The sequence below is a fragment of the Natator depressus genome, chromosome 14, assembly GCF_965152275.1.
Source record: "Natator depressus isolate rNatDep1 chromosome 14, rNatDep2.hap1, whole genome shotgun sequence".
In the NCBI taxonomy this organism is placed as follows: Eukaryota; Metazoa; Chordata; order Testudines; family Cheloniidae; genus Natator; species Natator depressus.
In genome coordinates this window covers 28,350,430-28,369,765 of record NC_134247.1, presented here as the reverse complement: position 1 = coordinate 28,369,765, position 19,336 = coordinate 28,350,430, and the positions used below count along the sequence as shown (strand labels likewise).

At 44.1% G+C, this 19,336-nt stretch overlaps 1 protein-coding gene across 5 annotated transcripts; it reads left to right on the top strand.

Moving 5' to 3' along the window:
• The first annotated feature begins 240 nt into the window (after positions 1-240).
• Positions 241-14,623, top strand: LOC141998998 (uncharacterized). Of its 5 annotated transcripts, XM_074972067.1 has the most exons (4): positions 241-397; positions 2,472-2,644; positions 11,084-11,200; positions 11,516-14,623. In XM_074972067.1, exons 2-4 carry the CDS (start codon positions 2,506-2,508, stop codon positions 12,445-12,447), a joined length of 1,188 nt encoding a protein of 395 aa, XP_074828168.1. In that variant the 5' UTR covers positions 241-397; positions 2,472-2,505; the 3' UTR covers positions 12,448-14,623. The 5 variants fall into 5 exon arrangements, with proteins under 5 accessions (XP_074828168.1, XP_074828169.1, XP_074828166.1 ...); XM_074972068.1 differs by lacking the exon at positions 241-397 and having other exon boundaries at positions 2,449-2,644; positions 11,087-11,200; positions 11,519-14,623; XM_074972065.1 differs by lacking the exon at positions 241-397 and having other exon boundaries at positions 2,457-2,644; positions 11,087-11,200.
• The last annotated feature ends 4,713 nt before the right edge of the window (positions 14,624-19,336 follow it).

Here is a 19,336-nt window from a genome sequence, read left to right as displayed (position 1 = left end):
AGCTGAAAACATCTTCTCCTTAACCCCAGTTCCTGTCTCTGATTTTACCTACCTGCCCCACGCCTGCCCCCTGCACACGCCGTGCCCATCCCGCCCCTCTGATTCCCCCGCCCCAGTTGGAAGCAGAGCCTGGTGGTAGCAAGGGCAGAGTGAGGGCAGAGGCTTCAGCAGCTGTTACTGCTCCGCAGATCCGGGGCTGAGCGTCCCGGGTCAGACGCTGCCGCCGCCTCCATCGTGAGCCGGGAGCCCGGGCTGAGCCGCTGCTGCTCCCCAGCGGGGTGTGTGCGGGGAGAGCCCGTCCCCAGCGCCCCTCGGGGCCCAGCCGGGGGGACTTTCTCCGGGGGCTGGAACCAGCCCCGGGCTCTGCCGACACCAGCCCCTGAGCCGGAGCCTGCAGGTGAGGGGAGAGACCCGGGGAAGGGCTGGGGCCGGGCAGGAAAGTGACTCGGCACCAACGGCCCCGGGGGGGCGGGGGTCTGCGAGTCCCGAAGCTGCTCCCCTCCCTGACGCCCCCCCCCCCCCCGCCTCTGCCCCCCTGAGCGCCTGCAGGAGCCGAGCCAGCGCCAGGAGAGCGACCGCCCCAGGCCGGGCCAGGGACCGAGTCTCCCAGCCCGAGGGGAGGGGAGGGGAGGGGAGGGGGCGGGGCAGGAGAGAGACAGGGGCAGAGACTGGCAGGGGCAGCAGGAGCAATCAGTGGGGAGCGAGGTTCCCGGCTCCCTGCCCAGCCCCGTTCCCTGCAGCACCCCGGGCAGATTGACTTTCCTGGGAGAAGGGGAGGAGCAGGGAGGGGAAAAGCCGGTTCCTGCCTCTGCCTGGTCTCCCCGCTGCGGGGGGATGCGCAGCGGCTCCTTGGAGTCTGCTCTTTCATGGCAGCTGGAGCTCACAGTGATACTGACAGTGTCGCTGCACAATTTCAGTCTAAAGGGACCTTTTCAGTTGCTTATAAAATTCTCAAATTTTGTAGACGGACCTCGGATCTGATACCGTCTGGCCGTTACTGTCCTCGTCTTTACGGTACGTCATGTAGTTGTAGCTGTGCCAGTCCCAGGGTGCTAGAGAGACAAGGTGGGTGAGCTAATATATTTTATTGGACCAATACATACATACCAATATACACAGAAGTTGGTCCACTAACAGATATTACCTCAGCTACGTAGCATAGCTACAAGCTTTAGGGTAGACTGTCTCTGTCCTGGATGAATTTATTGATGAATGTTCGAAGGGAATCCACGTCTCCCGTAAGGAACACACACTGACCCTGACACACCTGGTCTACACTAGAAAATTAGGTTGGTTTAAAAATCCACACCACTGAGTGACATGGCTAAAATTACCTATGTCCCCATGTAGACAGCACTAGGTAAAAGGAAGAATTTTTCTGACCTACCTACCACCACTTGGGCAGGTGGATTACCTGTGCCGACAAGAGAACCCCTCCTGTTGGCATAGGTAGTGTCCGCACTGAAGTGAAACAGCAGTGCTGGTGCAGCAATGCAGCCATGCTGCTACAGCCATTTAAGGGTATACCAAGCCTTCTGTGTTGGCGTCATAATTTCAGTGTAAAGGGACTTTTTCAGTTGCTTTTAACATGCTCACAGTTATTGGATGGACCGCAGGTCTGATCCAGTCTGGCAAATCCCATGTTCATCTTTAGGGTTGAAAGTCTCCATCCAGGGGTGAGTACTTTAGAAAGTTGGGGGAAAACCATGCAGTTTATAGCTGAGAAAGAGCCGGTGGGGAAAAGTACACATATTACTATTAAAATATCAATTTCTGAGCAATTCTAATTGTAAATCTAATGCCTTGGGCTGCAGATTTGACAGAGAGAGAATTCCTAGTTCAAACAGTCTCCTCTCTGCAGCCTGGTTGATTTCTGAGTCCAAGTGTACATATCCCCCACACAGGCTGAGTTTTTCCCATTCAGGAAAATTAGTTTAAATACTTAAGATCCAATCTTGCAAGTTTTTTACACACATTTATGTCTTTGAGCATCTGAGTGCTCCTGTTGCCTTCATTTAACGTCTATGACTGTGAGGGTTTAAAATTGTCTCCGTGGATTTAGTCCTGGCGGGAGGGGCTGGGTCTGTGCTGTAGTTAAGTCACCATGGCCAAGAATTTTATGCACTGGAGCTTAAAGCTGATTTTCTCAGTCCATATTCAGGCAGCTAAATAGGAGGCCTGATGATCAGCTGTGCTGGCCACTCAACCTCAAATTTGGAGGCTCAGCATTTTTGAAATTCAGGCCACTTAGTGAGAGACCTGAATACGGATTTAGGAGCCTAGCTTTAGGTTGCTCTTTTTGAAAATCTTGGCTGAAGCATCACCTCAGAATGGCAGAGGCTAGAACATCTGTCTTCAGGGGAAGGGACAGGGATGAACTGGGATGTGAAACTGTCTAGAGCCCCTGAAACTGCCCCAATCACCCTTCTCACCCTGCCAGACTGCAGAATAACGTCTATGTTTCACTACAGATCATCCCATCCCCTTAAGAGACAGGGAAGGCAAATGGCAGCAGTGGAGCTGGTGACCTTCGAGGAGGTGGCTGTGTATTTCTCCGAGGAGGAATGGGCTTTGCTGGACCCGGGTCAGAGAGCCCTCTACAGGGACGTCATGCAGGAGAATTATGAGACTGTGACCTCACTGGGTAAGGAATCCTGTCCCCTTGGGTACTAGAGGCTGGTGGTCTCTAAAGCATCTGGGTCTGATTCTGTGTAGGGTTCTTCATTGGTCCCCCAGATTTCAGAGGGATCAGTCCCTGAAACCCCCACAACACATGTGTGAGAGTCTCTCTCCTCTGCACTCCTTACATGGAATAGGAGTTTCACCGACATAATGACGGTTATGTTCTCCCCATAACCAAGGCTGTCAAGTGGGACAAGCTCACTTTCTCCCACCATTCCCAGGGTAGGTTACACCTCTGGGACCTCTGTCCCATTCTTTTTTTTAATGCTTGTAATTTAACTCTGTCATTGCATATTTCTCTTTTTAAGATCTCACTCAGTTCCTTCCAAATTTCAACTGTGTCAGCAATAAAACAGCGATTTCCCTGCATTTTGTTCAAGGCTACAGAAATAAGCTTCAGGGCACTCAGCCTGTGTTCAACGTTTCTCTTAAGCCCCAGGTTGAGAACTTTGGCTGTGACAGTGCCATCTATTTTTTCACAATTTTGTTCACAAACTGTCATCAGATTAGGCCAGTTCTTGATATGGTGCTCAAAACAGTCCACTGCTGAGTTCCATCGCACGTCTTGTGGGAGAGTTAGCTTCGTTCCGCCCACTTTTTTCAGAGCAGCTGCTGCAAAGTGGTTGTTATGGGAGTATTTTGCAATTTCAACAACATTCGCCTTTATTTCTGGAACACTGAAGTCTTTGGCTAGGAGGTGCATCAAATGAGCACTGCAACCATATGTTATTAGCTTGGGACTCGCTTCTAAATAATTTCTTCTCATCTTGGATACATTTGCAGCATTGTCTGAGACCAAGCTGCGTGCTAGACATTTGAATTTTTTTTCACAGTTTGTTATAGCTTTTACTACTACTACTTGTAAGTATTCTGCTGTGTGTGCATTTCCTGATGTATCAATTGTTTCTGTAAGGAAGCCATTCCCTTCTTCTGTTGTCACACAAGCACACACAACAGGATCATTGTGGACATTGCTCCACCCATCAAGACTCAGGTTAACAATTTCACCCTCTAGACCTTTTGCACACTGCTCAATTTCTTTTTCATACACTTTATCCAGCAATTTGCCTGCGACATCTGCTCTGTTGGGTGGATTGTATCCTGGTCTTAATGACTGAACCATGTTAATGAAGTGTGGGTTCTCAATCATACAGAAAGGAGAGTTTGTTGCATAAACAAACCGGGCAATTTTTTCATCAATTACCTCTTTTTGTAATCTGCTGGTTCTTATCACAAGCCTATCTATGGTTGTTTCTGGATGACGGAGACTTTTTTTCTTTTTGCTACAGGTGATATACTGTGGCTCTGTGACATATATGATGTGACTGAAACACTATCATTGGCAGATAACTCTGAAACTATAGAAAATGATGGTGATCTTGAAGGTGGATAGTTTTCAGAATCCTGTATGTTGAGGATGGATTCTCCTAAACAAAATAAGTCAATCAGTTATTTAATTATTATTACCATACTGCTCATTTAGTATTACTCATTGCATTCACTGACACTCAGTACTACTTTAAAGGTGAAATTGTAAAAGGAGGAACTGCCTATTTCAGCTATTTATTTTTTATCACAACTGCATCTAAAATGATAGTATCATAGAGTAATAACTATATTTTTTGCTCAAACATGAGAATTCAAGAATAGTCCAGAAGGAAGACAGGCAGTCCTTAAGAAGGAGGTATGAAATAAAAAAACTTTACCAGCCTGAAGACCCTGCATGTTCAGACATGTTCCTTTCATCATCTTCAGTGCAGCTTCCTCCCGAGAAGGAACACTTCTCATGATGTTGTTTCATTTCGGCAACCAGGCCTTGCATTTCTTTGCTGCACTGTTTACATTTTGCATGTTTGCCTGTCTTACCCACAGGTAGAGGAACTTCATTAAAATGTTCCCAAACTGGGTCTCTTTTATGCCCTACTGCCATTATAGGTTTTCCCTTCTAGTGAGAGAATGGTATGGTAGATGTCAAATCAATGAGGGCTACGCTCAGAAAGACCTCAAGACTTCTGGAATATGCTGCTCAAGCAGTTTCACTTTTGTTTCTACTGCTTGTCCCTCCCTTCTCACATTTATCTCCAGACTCCTTCTCCTTGTCCAGATCTATTCTGCCCCCAACAATCTTCTATTCGCAGAACTTTTTGAAACTTTTCACTTTTAGAGAGAGGTAAGGGATCGAGTCTGTGTACACACATGTGCAGAGGGTCAATAGGGTTGAGGTCTGTTATTTCTCACCTCTAATATTTATTTATTTAAAACATTTTTGCTGTTAACAAGCATGTTATCTCTGGACACACAAATCCACAGTTTGAGAACTGCAGAACGAAGCATCCCTGATGGTATCTTCTAGATTGAGCACTGGGTCCCATAGGGTAGATAGAAAGATTAACCTAAATAATCTATACAGAAGCCCCTGGAGCCCCATAAAATTGGGTCCCTAATCCATGAACTATTGGAACTCATTTACAAAACTTTTCTTAAATATTAAATGAGTATATTGTCTCATACTATAGAATTAGAATTTATAATCCCTATTCCACGATGAGATATCTTAGTTTTAATTAAGATAGGCTATTTCCTCAAAAAGCATTTTATCAAAAAAATCCTATTTAAATAAAAAAAAATCCAATTTTAGATTTTTTTTTAAAAAAATCATTGATTTTTATTCACCCTGTTTGCCAGATAATTGTAGTTTTGTGAAATGGCCCTTCTAAAGCACAAATTATGTATATCTTGTTGATCTGGACTTCATTCTGTTTGATATTTGCAAATGCAATCTGGGCATTGCTGAGAGCTGTATTGTCATGTAATGTCCATGCTAAACTGCAGCATTACCTCTGGCTTAAGTCTGCATTTGTAACAACCAAAGATCTGCATAAAGTGCACTGCAAAAGATATAGAATTCTGCAGTAGTGCCAAAAGGGTAGTGAACTCTTAGCCTTAGCATCTTACTTTTTTGAAATTTCTCTGTGGCATGATTTGGGCTATTTGCCTCATAATAATTGCAAAGCAGAAGGCATTAATGAACCTGATCCAGAAACATTTTTTCTTTTTCTTGTCTCGAGGTGATGGGTGAAATTGTTACACTGTGGTAATTTTTGCAGTGTTGAAGGAAATGGGCACGTTTAGTCTAGACAAGAGAAGACAATGGGGAAAAATGATAACAGATCTCCAATATGTAAAAGGCTGTTATAAAGAGAATGGTGATAACGTGTACTGCATGACCACCAAGGGTAGGATAAGAAGGAAGCGGTTTAGTGTGTTGCAAGGGAGATTTCAGTTAAATATTATGAAAAACTTTCTAACTTTAAACATAGTTGAGCATTGGAACAGGTTACATAGGGAAGTTGTGTACAGTTACTCCTCACTTAAAGTCGTCCCGGTTAACGTTGTTTTGTTGTTACGTTGCTGATCAATTAGGGATGCTTGTTTAAAGTTGCGCAATGCTCCCTTATAACGTTGTTTAGCAGCCGCCTGCTTTGTCCACTGCTTGCAGGAAGAGCAGCCCATTGCAGCTAGCTGGTGGGGACTTGGAACCAGGGTGGATCAGAGGCCCCCTATCAGCTCCCCACTCCCCTAAGTTCCCTGTGCAGCAGCCGCCCAGCAGGCTACCAATTGCCGGTGTGGTGTAGTAAATTGCTCTGCATAGGAATGTGCCTCCTGCACGCTCAGTACATCTGCTGAAGCCACTGCCCTTCACCCTGCCCTTATTAGCCGTAAGATTCTATGGACTGCTTTTGACAGGGGTTAAAAAGTGGCAAAAAGGGAGAATCGGAGGAGGGGGGTGGCCATTTACTGGTCAAGGGGGTCAAGCAGCTGGAGGCAGCATTAGGAGAGGGGCTAAATGGCAAAATCAGGGATGGGGGGGGAAGGCGGAGTTAAGCCCAGGAGTGAGGCACTGGCAGAGTGTGTCAGAGGGCAAAACCCGGCAGGGGCAGAGGGGGTAACAGTTATCCCAGTGCGATTGAGACACTAGTGCTTGGCAAAATAGTTTGTTGCAAATTGCTACAGATAGCAGTCTCACATACCTGCGATGTGAGAAACTGCTATCTGTAGGAATTAGCCTCACACATATATAGCAGTGTCACGGGTAGCACATCCCTACACACTGCAGTTTCTTACATGCATGCGTGTGTGAAAATGCTATCTGTAGGATTGTACTACCTGCAGCAGTGACAGGTCTTACTTTGCTAAAAAAGGCCATCTGATGTAGCTAATTCAAGCAGTCTCACATGTTAAACCAACCTGATAGCTTTCTTTAACAGTGTAACAAGCCTTGTGGATGGGGGGAAGTGATCAACATGGTCTATCTTGCCTTTAGTAAGGCTTTTGATACTGTCTTCCATGACCTTCTCATAAACAAACTATGGAAGTGCAACCTCGATCAAGCTAAAATAAGATGGGTACAAAACTGATTGGGAAACAATTCCAACAGAGTAGTTATCAGTGATTCACAGTCAGACTGGAAGGGCATAACAAGTGGGGTTCTGCAGGGATCAGCTCTGGATATGTTTCTATTCAAAATCTTAATCAATGATTGAGATAATGGCATGGAGAGTACACTTATAAAGTTTGTGAATGATAAGCTGGGAGGGGTTGCAAGTGCTTGGGAGGATAGGATGAAAATTCAAAATGATCTGGACAAATTGGCAAAATAGTCTGAAGTAAATAGGATGCAATTCAAAAAGGAGAAATGCAAAGTACTCCATTTAGGAAGAAACAATCAGCTGCATGCATACAAAATGGGAAATGACTTCCTGGGAAGGAGTACTGTGGAAAGGGATCTAGGGGCATAGTGGACCACAAGCCGAATATGAGTGAACAGTGTAACACTGCTGGAAAAAAAGCGAACGTCATTCTGGGATGTATTAGCAGGACTGTTGTGAACAAGACACATGAAAATGAACATACATGTTCTCTGTATGTATATATATCTTCTTACTATATGTTCCATTCTATGCATCTGATGAAGTGGGCTGTAGCCCATGAAAGCTTATACTCAAATAAATTTGTTAGTCTCTAAGGTGCCACAAGTACTCCTGTTCTTTTTTTAAAGGCAATGTACCTAGAGTGCGGTCAGCGTACTTAAAGGGGCAATGCGCATCTCTCTCTCTCCCTGTGTGTGTCTCTGTCTCTGTCTGCCATGCGGTTTCCCCTCCCTCCATTCGTGCTGCCTTGTAGAGCGTGAGGCTACATTAACATCAATGTGTTAGCCCTTGAGGGCTCAGCCGAACGTTAGTTCATCATTTAGCAGTAAGGCATTCCCTGGGAAATATCCTACCTTCTTCCACCCTCTAATTTCACTACCTCAACCAAGCTTCACAATCATCGTTGCTGTGTACAGTATTAAATTGTTTGTTTAAAACTTATACTCTGTGTGTGTGTGTGTGTGTGTATATATATATATATATATATATATATATAATATATATATAAAAATATAGTTTTTTGTCTGGTGGAAAAATTTTCCCCCTGGAACCTAACCCCCCCATTTACATTAATTCTTATGGGGAAATTGGATTCACTTAACATGGTTTTGCTTAAAGTCGCATTTTTCAGTATCATAACTACAACATTAAGCAAGGAGTTACTGTAATCCCCATCATTGGGGGTTTTTAAGAATAGGTTAGTCAGGGATGGCCTAACTATACTTAATTGTTCCTCAGCACAGGGATGGGCCAGATGACCTGCTGAGATTCCTTTCAGCCCTATGTTTCTATGATTCTGTTTCAATGATTCTATGACTTGCCCTGAAGCAATCGCTATTTTTTAGTTTTCTGATAAGTTCCTCTTTATCTGTCACGATGAGAGCTACTGTAGAACTCCCCTGTGTTGAATGCAGCATGTTTTGAATTAGGACATTTTCATCTCCAGTTTTTAGACATTCCAAGAAGAGTTTATAGAGTAAGAGACTTAAGGAGCTCAGTATAATTAACTAAGCAAAGAGAAGGCTGAGAGTTGACTTGATCATAGTCTACAAGTACCTACATGGGGAAGAGCAGAGGTCTCACCAACCTAGCAAACAAAGGCAAAATGAGAGCCTATGGTGGGAAGCCAAAGTTCGACATATTCAGTCTAGACATAAAGCACAAATGCGTAACAGTGATTTGAATTAACCATTAGAATGACTTACCCAGAAACATGGTGGATTTTCCATCTATAGACATCTTTAAATCAAAACTGGACATCTTTCTAAAAAAATGTAAAAATGTTAAAGAATTCCAAAAATATGTCATTCTAAAAGTTCAACCACAAAATATGGGCTTGCTTGTAATAGGGTTTGACTTAGATTAATAATCAACAAGATATCAGACAGCCACATTCATTTGGTTTATTAAGTAAAGACAGATCAGCACAAATACAGAAAGGCAAAGGTTAACATAAATCTCCTTCTGTGGACAGCTTCACAGCTTATCCTCTTCTAAACTGGTTACAATTTTGTGGATTTTTATACCCTACATGTTTACAACTATTCTAATTGATTGTCATATTTCTTCTCAGCTACAAACCCCACAATTTTACATCTTGCAGGCAGACACTGTCTCCAGTCAGATCACTGTCTTCTACTTTTTCCCTTCTTTTATACAAAAGAAGCAATGGTCACAGCAGTTTAACTATAACTAATTTTCCATATTATCTTAACACAGCACATGCTATTACAATACTTAATTATATGATTTGTGGTTTACCGTATGCCCTTTGCATTTGGAACTTTCTATGTAGCTGCAAAAATAGGCTATACTCTAGATATAATTCCATTAGCAATACAAAGTTATTCTGGTAGTAATTTTCCATTATTTCTCTTCACAGAACTATGCAAAACTTTATGAGAGTATGACTTATATGCTAACATGATAAAGAAATAGCTGATTGAGTTTCTCTGGCCTGTGTCATGCAGGAGGTCAGACTAGATGAACATAATTGTCCCTTACAAGAGAGGTAGCCGTGTTAGTCTGTATCCACAAAAACAACAAGGAGTCTGGTGGCACCTTAAAGACTAACAGATTTATTTGGGCATAAGCTTTCATGGGTAAAAACCCCACTTCCCTCAGATGCATGGAATGAAAATGTGGACTCCTTGTTGTTATAATTGTCCCTTGGCCCTCAAATGTCTGATCCTATGTCTACCCAGATATGTTGTTAGTCTTGTCTCTGGACTCAGGCACCAGTTACAAAAAAAAAAAAAAGAAAAAAGAAAAATCCTATTCAGCAAAGTCCTAAGCATGCACTTAACTCCCATTAAAATGAATGGGACTCAAGCATCAAGAATAGGTTCTTTGATCAGTGGTGTACCTATGCAAATGAGCTCTGTGAGATTTATTGGGAGGGAGCATCTCCCGCATTTGAACCCAGGTGAGAGGAGAATGACTTCTCCTCTAGATCTGTCCTCTCTGGGTCTGCGGTGTATGAAGCAGGCTGAGGGGGTGAGGAGAGCCAGCCCAAGGCCCGTGGTTTCAGCAAGCTGGGTGTCTGTGGGGGCAAAGCAAGACTCACGGAAGAGCCAAATGACTATTGATTACTATGGGGATGGACCCTAGTGCTAGTCCATCATCACCTCATGAGAGGAGGCTCTTTACTCTCTGCATGCCACTGGGGGCAGGTGTCTAGTAATCTTCTTTCCATGGCCTGGGCGGTGTTTCCTCTGTTTATTTCATCACTGCTTGTATCAGGGCACTCCCTAGAGGCCCAAGTAAAGGATCACAGCCCCAGTGAGCTGGGTGCTGCATGAGCACATAGTGAGAGACTATTCCCACCTCCCCCAGAGAGCTCCCAGTCTAAGTAATATCTTCCATTTCTGGCTCGTGCCATAGATGGAATGGCGTATGTAGGTGTGGGAGCTGGGAATTTGCAGTGATGGAGACTTAGGGCTGGTTTACACTACAGCTTAGGTCGATGTAATTTACGTTGCTCAGGGATGTGAAAAACATACACCCCCACTGGAGCAACGTAAGTTACATCAATCTAAGTGCTGTCCAAACCAGTGCTACATCTCTTGCTGACATAGCCTCCGCCTCTCATAGAGGCGGAGTAATTAGGCCAATGGGAGAGCGCTCACCTGTCGGTATAATGTGTCTTCACTAGGCATGCTACAGTGGCACAGCTGCGCCGATGGAGCATTCTAGTGTAGACTAGCCCTAGGTTGAAAACCAGACACCTAGAGAGTGTAGCAACTCTGCTCATCCACCCAGGGGCACCAGATAGGGCCATTTCCCAGGCAGACTGGATGAAGTCTTGCTCCAAACAAGAGGATCATTTGCAATTTATAGCCCAGATTCTGTATGTGGTGGGGGAAAGAGGAAGGAGCCTCTCTGAGTGGGTGACTCAGATTCTGGGTCTGGGAGTAGTAATAGCAGTGACCGTAACAAACAAGAACAATGCTTGTTTCCTTGCCCCCAAGCAGGATTTCCAATTTCCAAACCTGTTGTGATCTCCTGGCTGGAACGAGGGGAGGAGCCATGGGTCTCTGATATCAAAGGGTACAAAGAAAGGGAGAGCCCAAGAGATGCCCACACAGGTGAGTAATTGGCTAAAATGATTCAGTTTTTATATCCTCTTGGCAGCCATTACTCATGGGTTTTCAACAAACTTGTTTGCCCAAGTAACCATGTAACTCATCCCCTCATCCACATCTGGATGTGAGGAGGAGGCAGAATTGGTCCCCTCCTGTCTCTACTCTGGGGAAGGATCTGGAAGGGATTCCTCTCAGCAATTTTCTATCCCCACAGCAGCTACTTTGGTTTGTTTACCCTTTTGCCATGCTTCTTTTTGAGGTTTCCTTTGACCCTAGGCACAGGGACTGACTCCTGTCTGGATTCTCTCTCTATCCCAGCAGCTAATGGGACGGTGAGTGAGAATGAGGAGAAGAATCCTCAGCCAGAGGAACTGCATGGAGTGCTGTTGGAAAGAGCCGAAGAGGACGTTTCCCAGAGTCCTGAGCAGGGAGAAGCCCGTGAGAGCCAGCACAGGCCAGAGACACAGCAGGGAATCCAGCCAGGGGAGAGATGGCATAAATTGATTCATCGGAGCAGAAAGGCGAAGAAAATGAAAGAAACTGTTCCGCAGAGAATCCCTGCTGGAGAGAGACCCAACACATGCGGTGACTGTGGGAAAAACTTCTGTTGGAGATTAGACCTGATTAGACACCAAAGAACTCACACGGAAGAAAAACCCTATAACTGCCCTGACTGCGAGAGAAGCTTCAGACGGAGCTCAACCCTTATTGAACATCAGAGAATCCACAGTGGAGAGAAGCCTTATAAGTGCCCTGACTGTGAGAAAAGCTTTCGTTGGAGCTCAAACCTCACTACACATCAGAGATTCCATACAGGAGAGAGACCCTATAAGTGTCCGGAATGTGAGAAAAGCTTCTGTTGCAGCTCAGACCTCACAAAACACCAGAGAACCCACAGTGGAGAGAAGCCCCATAAGTGCCCCAACTGTGAGAAAAGCTTCAGAAGCAGGTCAGAACTCACTCAGCACCAGAGAACCCATACAGGAGAGAGACCCTACAGATGCACTGTATGTGGGAAAAGCTTCCCTCAAAGCTCACAGCTTCTGCTACACCACAGAATCCACACGGGAGAGAGACCCTATAACTGCCCCAACTGTGGGAAAAGCTTCAGTTGGAAATCAAACCTTATTAATCACCAGAGAATCCACACGGGGGAGAGACCCTATAATTGTCACGACTGTGGGAAATGCTTCAATCAGAGCTCAAACCTTAACAAACACCAGAGAATCCACAGAGGACAAAAGCACTAGAAGTGTCATACTAGTGATGGGCCAAGTGAATAACACCTTTGCTGGTTCCCATCAATCTGAGAGGGTCAGGCCAGGCTGGACTGGCCGTCTAACAAGGACATGCAACAGTTATTAAAGCAGAGAATGAAACCACCTTCTTGGAACAGAGCCATGCGGAGCAAGAGGCTGAGATAAGATTCACACATTGTGATGGGGTTTGATTACAACTTCTCAAGAAGTTCTGAACATCCTCTGATCGGCTCTTACAGTTTAGTTTGGTGCTAGTAACCTAGAACCATCTTTATTTTATAAGCTGCAAATTATTGTTTATTCCTGATAGTGTCTTAAGTGGAGGGAAGGGTGTCTTAAGCCCTGCCCCTGTCATGGAGAAAGATGCCTATGTTCAGTCTGCAGGGAGACATCAAACTCTGCTTACCATTCACAAACCAGGAATGACAGGCACTCCTCTGGCTATGGGGCCACATTCAGTAGGAGTGTTCAGAGGCTGCCTAACTCCACTCAAAACAACCTGACTGGGGGAAGAGGAGGCTTTACCTCATAACCTTTAGCCCAGTGGTTAGGGCACTTACCCAGAGGAGAGAGACCCAGTTCAAGTCTGCCTGATCAGAAGAAGGGCTTTGCAACCTCTGTGGTGAGTGCCCAGGTACTGAGCTATGGAATATACCGATGGGTGGGTGGGGCCTCTCAGTCTACCCTGTGGAAGCTGTTCCACTGTGCAAAAATACTAAAAGACTCATTGGGCCAAAGAGACTGAAAATGATGTTATAGGACACGCTCCAGCAAGGTGGGAGACCCAGGGTCCAGTCCCTTGCTCCAATGATGCTTTCAGTATCTATTCACAGGGCTCTGTCCTGTGAGATAGTCAATTCCTATTCAAATCCCTTCTCATCAGGCAGAGGAGGAGACACTTCAAGTGTGTGTGTCGGGGGGCTATCGTCTCCCACATCCTTTTCAAGCACCCTAACCACTGGGCTGAAAATTAGGAGGGAGGGCCATCTCCTTTCACCCTCCCCCAGCCTCCCAGCTATTTTGTGTGGAGCTAGGCAGCCTCTGAACATGCCTACCAGATTGAGCCTCTGGCTACCTTCCCCTCATTTGTGAGTTGCGCTGAGGCTTAGGGGAGAGGCTAGGGCTTGGGTGCCTAGGGTGAGGCAGCCGCATGCACATCCAGAAGCAGGAACATAGGCATCTAGCGCAGGGGTTCTCAAACTGGGGGTTGGGACCCCTCAGGGGGTCATGCGGTTATTACATGGGGGGTCACGAGCTGTCAGCCTCCGCACCAAACCCCGCTTTGCCTCCAGCATTTATAATGGTGTTAAATATATTAAAAAGTGTTTTCAATCTATAAGGGGGGTCGCACTCAGAGGCTTGCTATGTCAAAGGGGTCACCAGTGCAAAAGTCTGAGAACCACTGATCTAGAGGATTTTTACTGCAAAAACGTAGGTGCCGAGTGAGGTTAAGAGCCTACAGGGATAGATGGCACCTGAGTGGGAGTGCTGTTATCACAGGGGTGCCTAGAAAGGTGCCTAAGAACCTTTGTGAATCCCCCCCGCCACCATACTTAGTACTATGCATACATACAGATGAAGAGATGGGCTCAGTTAGATTGTCAATGTGATGTCCTGACTTTGCTCTGGGCACTGAGCAGGACAATGATTTATTTGTGACTTTCTTGCTTTGAACCAGAAAGTTTGGGTTGGTCCTGCTTTGAGCATGGGATTGGACTAGATGACCTCCTGAGTTCTCTTCCAACTCTAATCTTCTATGATTCTGGAAGAATGGGGTGGATCTGAGTCTCAGGTATGAAAATGGGCATTTGTGGAGCTGGGGCCTCCAAGAAAGTCTCTTATGGGTCTGTTTTACACAGTATAAACTATCAAGTGTGATTACACTGGGGTTCTGTTTTTTATTCCTATTAGTTCCCATCAACTCATAGATCTGGAAGGTTTAACTAGATGTCTGAGTTACTGACTATTACCAGTAGCGTTACACACTTCTTCTGTCATGGATCTGCAGTTCCCCATTTTGAGACCTGTATCCTTTACAAAGTCCTCTATGACTACATTCCACAGAATTCAAAATTAATCTGATTACATGTAGAATCCAGGTTCACTAAATACACTGTAGTTCCACTGTTATTAACTTCTTATTTCATTTTTCTGATGCAGGCATTTAGCACAAAAATATAAAAAAAGCACTTTAGACTCAGGACAATGAAAATACATAGAAATTAATTCCCTGGAATGTAATAATAGCTGATCAACCTTTGTGGACATTAATGGTGTTGTGATTCCTTCTGTGGTGCCTAAATGTCTGATTTTGACCCCTGAGTATGCAATTTTCATACGCTTTTCCTTAAAAGTGATACCATTACGATTTAATGAAATAGCTCACACTTGAATCATGTATTCTTGCATTTAAACATAAGCAAGGCCTGATTTTAGGCCAAGTTACCTACAGTTGAACGCTGAAATGAGTTAAATGGTTTTATTACCCTCTTTCCTGAATCCAGAGTTTAACAGACTTTTCTAACAATATAAAAGTTGTCTTATGACCTTGAAGAGGAGTGTACAGCTTTAAGAGAAGGAATAAACAAAGGCGTTTCTATGTCCCTACATGTTCTAGACCCTAAACAAGTGACCTGTCCTCCTCTCCCATCTATTGTTGTAGATTTATATGTAACGTTTTAAATAAGCCTAAGTGGCTCATGACCATGAGTGCAGACTGTCAGAAATCAGGCAGACACCTGGAGCTGGAGCTGTGTCCCTATAATTAGGGTTCACCAAGCCAGGAACAAATGTGAACTTCTGCATCACGATACCAGTCTTGCCATGGAGTCACAGACACTCCCCTCAGTGCCTCCTGTCTGTCTTGCCACCCAGGCAGTGATGAGTGATAAATGGTCACTTATACCAAAGATCACAAAATATTCAGGTAGCTTCCAGACCCAAGAGCCCAGTCACTTACCCCAGATCAATTGGTACCCTAGATCTTACACGAAAGACAATGTCTGTAGCCAGTCCTGTAATAAACTATCTATCTAAAGGTTTATTAACTAGGGAAAAGAAATGAGAGTTATTGACAGGTTAAAGCAAGCGAACACATACAGACAAATGAGTTACCATCTAAATCCTAAGTGACAGTGTCTGTCAATTCAAAGTATCTTTCAGGGCAGAGCCAAGAGATAACCCCTGGGGATCTCTGGCTTCAGTTTGGTTTCTCTGGCCCTGTGAGAGGTCAAATGCAAAGAGAGGAAAAATCTTCACATCAACTATTTTTATTTCCCTCTTCTAGCATTCAAAGCTCTGGGACAAGGCTTCTGCACCTACTTCTCCATGAGTGGATGGGACAATTAACAAAGTCTTTGTCTTATAATGGCCCATTTAAATTTTGATAGTTCTCCTGGATGGGCTTCGGGGATTATTTCCACAACTGGGTTCACAAGTTCAGAGCAAACATTTTCAAAGTTATAAAGCAAAACTTACATATTTCCTTATAGCCTGGAATACGAATATTACAAGTGAGATTAATGCATACAGCAATTTACAAGCATTTCATAGAGTCTAAACACTAAATACATTCTTACAAGACTAATACCTACTTTGAACAAAACTAACATACAGATGAACTGGACTGGTTTCCAGCGCTGAGTTTGTCAGTTCTTAGCTAATGCTTGCAGCCTTGGCAAGAGCTGGCATCTGGTCTGTAACTAAAACTGATTTAGTGCTGCTTTAAACTGTGTGCTTGCACTGCAAATTATTGCCACTTATTGTTCATGCCTTGTGTGTATCGTGCTGAGCTCACTTCACTTACCTTACTAATTTACTGCTTAAATGAGCCACCCTTCAATCTTTGGTTTGAAGAATACATAACTAAAACTCATCTGTACTTATTGTGTTATCATAGCTTTGAGGAAATTCATTGTTTGATGGTTAATTTTGTTTTGTTGTCCTGTGTCAATTTAATTCATAACATTAAGTGCTTTTGAGAATTAGCAACTTAGTATAATCACTATTTTGCTCTGCCATGTGTCTTACCCTCACCCCTGCAGCTGTGCTGTCTTTGCATGTGTGAATGAGAATTACCTGCTAAGAGAAGCATTCTTAGAACTCTCCCCCTTGTAATATTACACTGCGTGAGTGAGAAAAGCTATCTTCTGACTTCAAAATCTGACGTAAATCTTTATTTGTGTGTTCTAAACTTTAGAATAATTTTATGCTAGTCATGTTGTGTTTTTAACTAGAGAGTATTTAATGTGTTAATACCTTACATCTCACACTAGCCTCATTCCAATCTTGGTGAAAGAATTACTATTTTACCATTGTCTATTTTAAATACCAAAAGCCAGGTACTTTGTGATAGTACTTTATCTATATTTGAACATTAGTGTTTTCCCTTTGGTATACATAATTACCTTTAATAATCAATCTTTGTCTTATGCCAATTAATTCAAACACCAGGATCTCCCTGCAATACAATGTCTACCTATCAACTCTCTAAGAACACTACCTCAACCAAAGTACAGTAACTCCTTGCTTAATGTTGTAGTTATGGTCCTGAAAAATGCTACTTTAAGCAAAGTGATGTTAAGCAAATCCAATTTCCCCATAAGAATTAATATAAATCGGGGGGTTAGGTTCCTGGGAATTTTTTTTCACCAGACAAAAGACATACATATATATATACACACACACACACACACACATAAACACGGTATAAGTTTTAAACAATTTAATATTCTACACAGCAATGATGATTGTGAAGCTTGGTTGAGATGGTGAAGTCAGAGGGTGGAAGAGGGTGGGATATTTCCCAGGGAATGCCTTACTGCTAAATGATGAACTAGCACTCGGCTGAGCCCTCAAGGGTTAACACATTGTTAATGTAGCCTCACGCTCCACAAGGCACCACGAATGGAGGGAGGGGAGACAGCATGGCAGAGAGAGACAGAGACACACACCGTGTGTGTGTGTGAGAGAGAGAGATGCGTATTGCCCCTTTTAAGTATGCTGACTCCACTCTAAGTCCATTGCCTTTTAAGTAGATCAGCAAGCTGAGACAGCAGCTGCTGCCAGCAAGCTCCCTCCCTTCTGAGCCCTGTCGTGTCCCCCATACCTGCTCTGTGGAGATGGCCCGATGGGGTAAAGAAGCTGGGGGGGTAGCAGGAGCGGGGGAGGAGGGGAACACCCTGACATTAGCACCCCTCTTTCCCCCCCATCTCCAGCACAGCAAGCAGGAGGCTCCCAGGAGCAGCTCCAAGGCAGAGGGCAGGAGCAGCACATGGCAGTGGGGGGAGGGACAGCTGAACTGCCCAGCAATTGGTAGCCTGCTGGGCAGCTGCTGCACAGGGAACTTTAGGGGAGCGGGGAGCTGATAGGGAGGCTGCTGGTCCACCCTGGTTCCAAGCCCCCCCCCCAGCTCGCTCCAACAGGCTGCTCTTTCTGCAAGCAGTGGACAAAGCAGGCGGCTGCCGAACAATGTTATAAGGGAGCATTGCACAACTTCAAACGAGCATGTTCCCTAATTGATCAGCAACATAACAATGAAACAATGTTAACCGGGATGACTTTAAGTGAGGAGTTACTGTATTCAAATTAAAGTTAATCAAACTGCTTTCTGAACTTGATCACTTGTAAAATTGTCTATTGACTGCACCAAATCGGAGCCAAACCTATCAACTCTGCTCTATTGCATAATAATAACACTGGGTGATTCGTGTACCCCAGCTTTTGTATGTATTATTCTAACCATTTTCATCTATTGACATGCCTAAATGCTGCTGAATTTCAAGCTGTAATAATCATATGACTGTGAATTTTCTTTAAGAATCATGCTTGCCTAAGAATACTTCTTTAGACAAAGTAAGAAAAGTATTAATGGTTTTGCTAATTTTGTTGACACTGATTTAAACTTGATTGTCCAATCCAACATATCTAGTTTTGTCCACTTTCATTTTTTGTTTAAAAGTTTTAATGTCAAGTCAAATGATAGTTTTTAATCGAGTTACTTCATTGAATATATACTTGGTTATTTGACACTAGGGCCATGTTTACCCATAGCACTTTCACTATCCTCCATATTTGACAAAAGCATGGAGTCTGCACAGCTTTGAATGATGAATAATGCGATGGTATTTGCAGACCCACAGGAAGAACTGCAGCAATGGGGCCATGACCATTTCCAATATCTCCTGTCTACTCCTTGCAGGAACATGTCTAGTATATGTAATTAGCATGGGCAGTTGCATACAACAAGGGAGAGTTAACTGCTAGCTGTGCTTGCCAAACTGGGCAATCAGAAAAAAACATGTCAAAAATACATGGTGTTTTAAAAGGTTGTGTGTGGCTTCTGGTCTCCATAATCCCTGGACAGTGGAGTTCACAATTGTCACCAGAGAGGTCAGTGTTGGGCATTGTGGGACAGCTGATGGAGAACTCTTAGGATTGATGGGCAGGATCCCCTGGGAGGCTAATATGAGGGGGAAAGGAGTCCATGAGAGCTGGCTGTATTTTAAAGAAGACTTATTGAGGGCACAGGAACAAACCATCCCGATGTGCAGCAAGAATAGCAAATATGGCAGGTGACCAGCTTGGCTTAACAGAAATCTTCGGTGAGCTTAAACACAAAAAGGAAGCTTACAAGAAGTGAAAACTTGGACAGATGACTAGGGAGGCATATGAAAAGATTACATCCCTGCATGCTCAAGCAATCAGGAAGGCCAAAGCAATTGCAGTTGCAGCTAGCAAGGAATGTGAAGGATAACAAGAAGGGTTTCTACAGGTATGTTAGCAACAAGAAGGTCAGGGAAAGTGTGGGACCCTTACTGACTGGGGGAGGCAACCTAGTGACAGATGATGTGGAAAAAGCTGAAGTACTCAATGCTTTTTT

Excerpts from the sequence above, each read along its gene's own strand:
- LOC141998998 (XM_074972064.1), top strand. The coding sequence starts at position 2,458 with ATGTTTCACTACAGATCATCCCATCCCCTTAAGAGACAGGGAAGGCAA. Across the intron at positions 2,645-11,083 it reads TGAGACTGTGACCTCACTGG|CAGGATTTCCAATTTCCAAA; the intron begins GTAAGGAATCCT and ends CTTGCCCCCAAG. Across the intron at positions 11,201-11,515 it reads CCCAAGAGATGCCCACACAG|CAGCTAATGGGACGGTGAGT; the intron begins GTGAGTAATTGG and ends TCTCTATCCCAG.